Raw genomic sequence first — 2285 nt, 5'->3', positions numbered from 1 at the left:
GAAATCATGCTGAAGTGGCTTTAGCTTCTTAGTTCTGTGTTTCAACCTGCTGCACCACCAGGCAGGGCTGTAGATGAAGATTTTTATGTACCTAAAAGGAACACAAGAGCAAAAATATTTCCCTTGAAACATTAAAATTATACTACTGATCAGAAAGTAGAGATATTTGTCACAGCCCTCCCTGCCTACACACATGTTTTCTTAATGGAACACACCACATGACATTTATCCTTAGGGCAGTTTGCTATTTGCCATTTTCAAATCAACTCATTTGTGATATTCCTATGATTTGGAGTCACTACACTACTTTCTCTTTGCATTTTGCCTTTCATCAGAGACACCCAGCACCTAGAACAGTCTGTAGTATGTTTCTGCCCTTCGAGTCCTATCTTTTTTTTTTTTTAAAGATTTATTTATTTATGCATACAGAACTGGGGTACAGGCCAGAGGTGTGGTGGGTGAGATGATTCACTCGAGACAGAGTGGGGAGCAGAACAGGCAGACTGACAAAATACACTGCTGAGGTAGCACCAGGCAGTCCAGAAGAGGTCTGCTATGCCATGTGGGTCAGCTCCGTGGCTGGGGATCAAACTCGTGCTGCAGTGACTTTGGAGCGCTTCCTAATGCAGTGCTTTAACCTGTTGCGCCATCAGGGAGAGCCCATGTGATGAGAACTTATAGGATCTACTCTCGAAGCAACTTTCAAGAGGGTAGAGTGTGGATGAGATGAATAAAGATGGTACCTATCACATAATTTGTTGTAAACACTAAAAGGAGTTCACATCAAATAATGCTGAAATCTAGGAAACTTTTATTTCAGCTACCTAACTCCTTAGCAGTATATAGCAGGTCAGTAGGACATCCCAATATTCTACCCAGTTTGACCACTGGCAGTCTCACGTGGTCCCCTCTCACAGTAGAGAGAGAGTAGACCCAGATCGGGGATGGGCCTGTGCCAGGGCAGTAGTGGCCTAGAACCCTAGGCAGAGCCAAGGGCCGCACCCCCTTCAAGGAAGCAGGTCTGTCTAGTCCCTGCACCTAAGAATGAATTTGCATTACTGTTGAAGGCTTCCTTAAAATGCTTCACACCGGTGCTCAATTCTCAAGGCACCTTGTGTCTGAGCTCTTCTCAAAGCCCAGCTGTCATTCTTCTCAAGAGGAAGCCACTCTGACCTTGCCTCCAGTTCCACATGGCAGTACTTAGAGCCAAGGAAGCACACAAGCCACAGCATCTTCCATAGTCGATGTTAGACACAGAGGGACATGAACCAAACAATGCTCCCCTCTCACCTTCGCCTGCCCTTCTCCCCACCTTTCCCCTCCCCCTCCAGCCAAAGCAGGTAAACCACAGCTGTATGGAGGTCATTACTAAATGGGGCTTTGAAATTCGTATCATTTGTGAGATCCTTTGAGGAAGCCCAGGGGAGCCACTTCCTCTCTGAGTGTTTATAAGCCAGTGGTTCTCACTCACTGGGCTTCTCCCTGGGCGACAGAAGCTCTAGCCCCTTTATTACTGTGCTTCAAAGGGCATAGGGACAGGAGTGCTCCATACCAAGCCCTGGCCTCCGTGTGTGTTTTAAATGGTATTTTCTTTGGGCTGAAGGCAAATCACCTAGCACATTGAAAGCTCCTAGTAGCCAAAATTAACTGATTCCGATGAACTTATGTCTTCTTTGTAGGAAGAAGAAAATCACAAGGGAAATCTTCAAAGGTAAGTGAGATTGATTAAAATAATAGTAGGCTGCTGGAAGAAAAACCTTTTGATCTTAAAATTTCAACTTGCCATGGGGGCCTAGTATGCCACTCTCTTCAAAGCACTTAACCTAAGACTTCTGAATAGAGAGTTGCTTTATCATTATGAATTTCTTAAATAAGGCATTTCATATTACTAGCCACTAAAAGGCCAGGTGTGCTGTGTTCTATGTGTTTTGATGTTAGTCGTATAGTCATAGTTGTGTGTATATGAAGGTGTGATGATATTAAGTAGTTTTGAAAAATTCAGAAATCTCTCTGCTCTAATTTAAAGTATGAAAAACTCCATCTTGCTATGCCTTAGACATTTTCTGTACTATACATCTCAAAACTCTACTAGGAAGATTTGTTTAAATATTTCTTGGTGATAATCTTTGAAGTAAATAAAGCTGTTGCTTTTAATGATTATATATCTCAGGTCATAGGTATGATGATCTGTGTACCTGATGACTGTATGTCAACTGTATATGCACATGTATCATCGTATAAATCAGATGTAGATGAAGATTTTTTTTAAGATTTATTTATTTATG

The 2285-nt window shown here is 42.4% G+C and overlaps 1 protein-coding gene across 2 annotated transcripts in view; it reads left to right on the top strand.

Moving 5' to 3' along the window:
• MTCL1 (microtubule crosslinking factor 1) overlaps positions 1 to 2285 on the top strand; it is a 119308-nt gene that overhangs the window by 105901 nt on the left and 11122 nt on the right. For both annotated transcript variants that reach the window (XM_012725856.1, XM_012725855.1), the window contains one exon: positions 1680 to 1711. In XM_012725856.1, coding sequence (XP_012581310.1) covers positions 1680 to 1711 — 32 coding nt within the window. The remainder of the gene's footprint in view (positions 1 to 1679; positions 1712 to 2285) is intronic.

This window comes from Condylura cristata, unplaced genomic scaffold (genome assembly GCF_000260355.1).
Source record: "Condylura cristata isolate star-nosed mole 26May11 unplaced genomic scaffold, ConCri1.0 scaffold00016, whole genome shotgun sequence".
In the NCBI taxonomy this organism is placed as follows: Eukaryota; Metazoa; Chordata; class Mammalia; order Eulipotyphla; family Talpidae; genus Condylura; species Condylura cristata.
The sequence above is the reverse complement of the archived record's forward strand: the minus strand, read 5'-3'. Positions and strand labels throughout refer to the sequence as shown.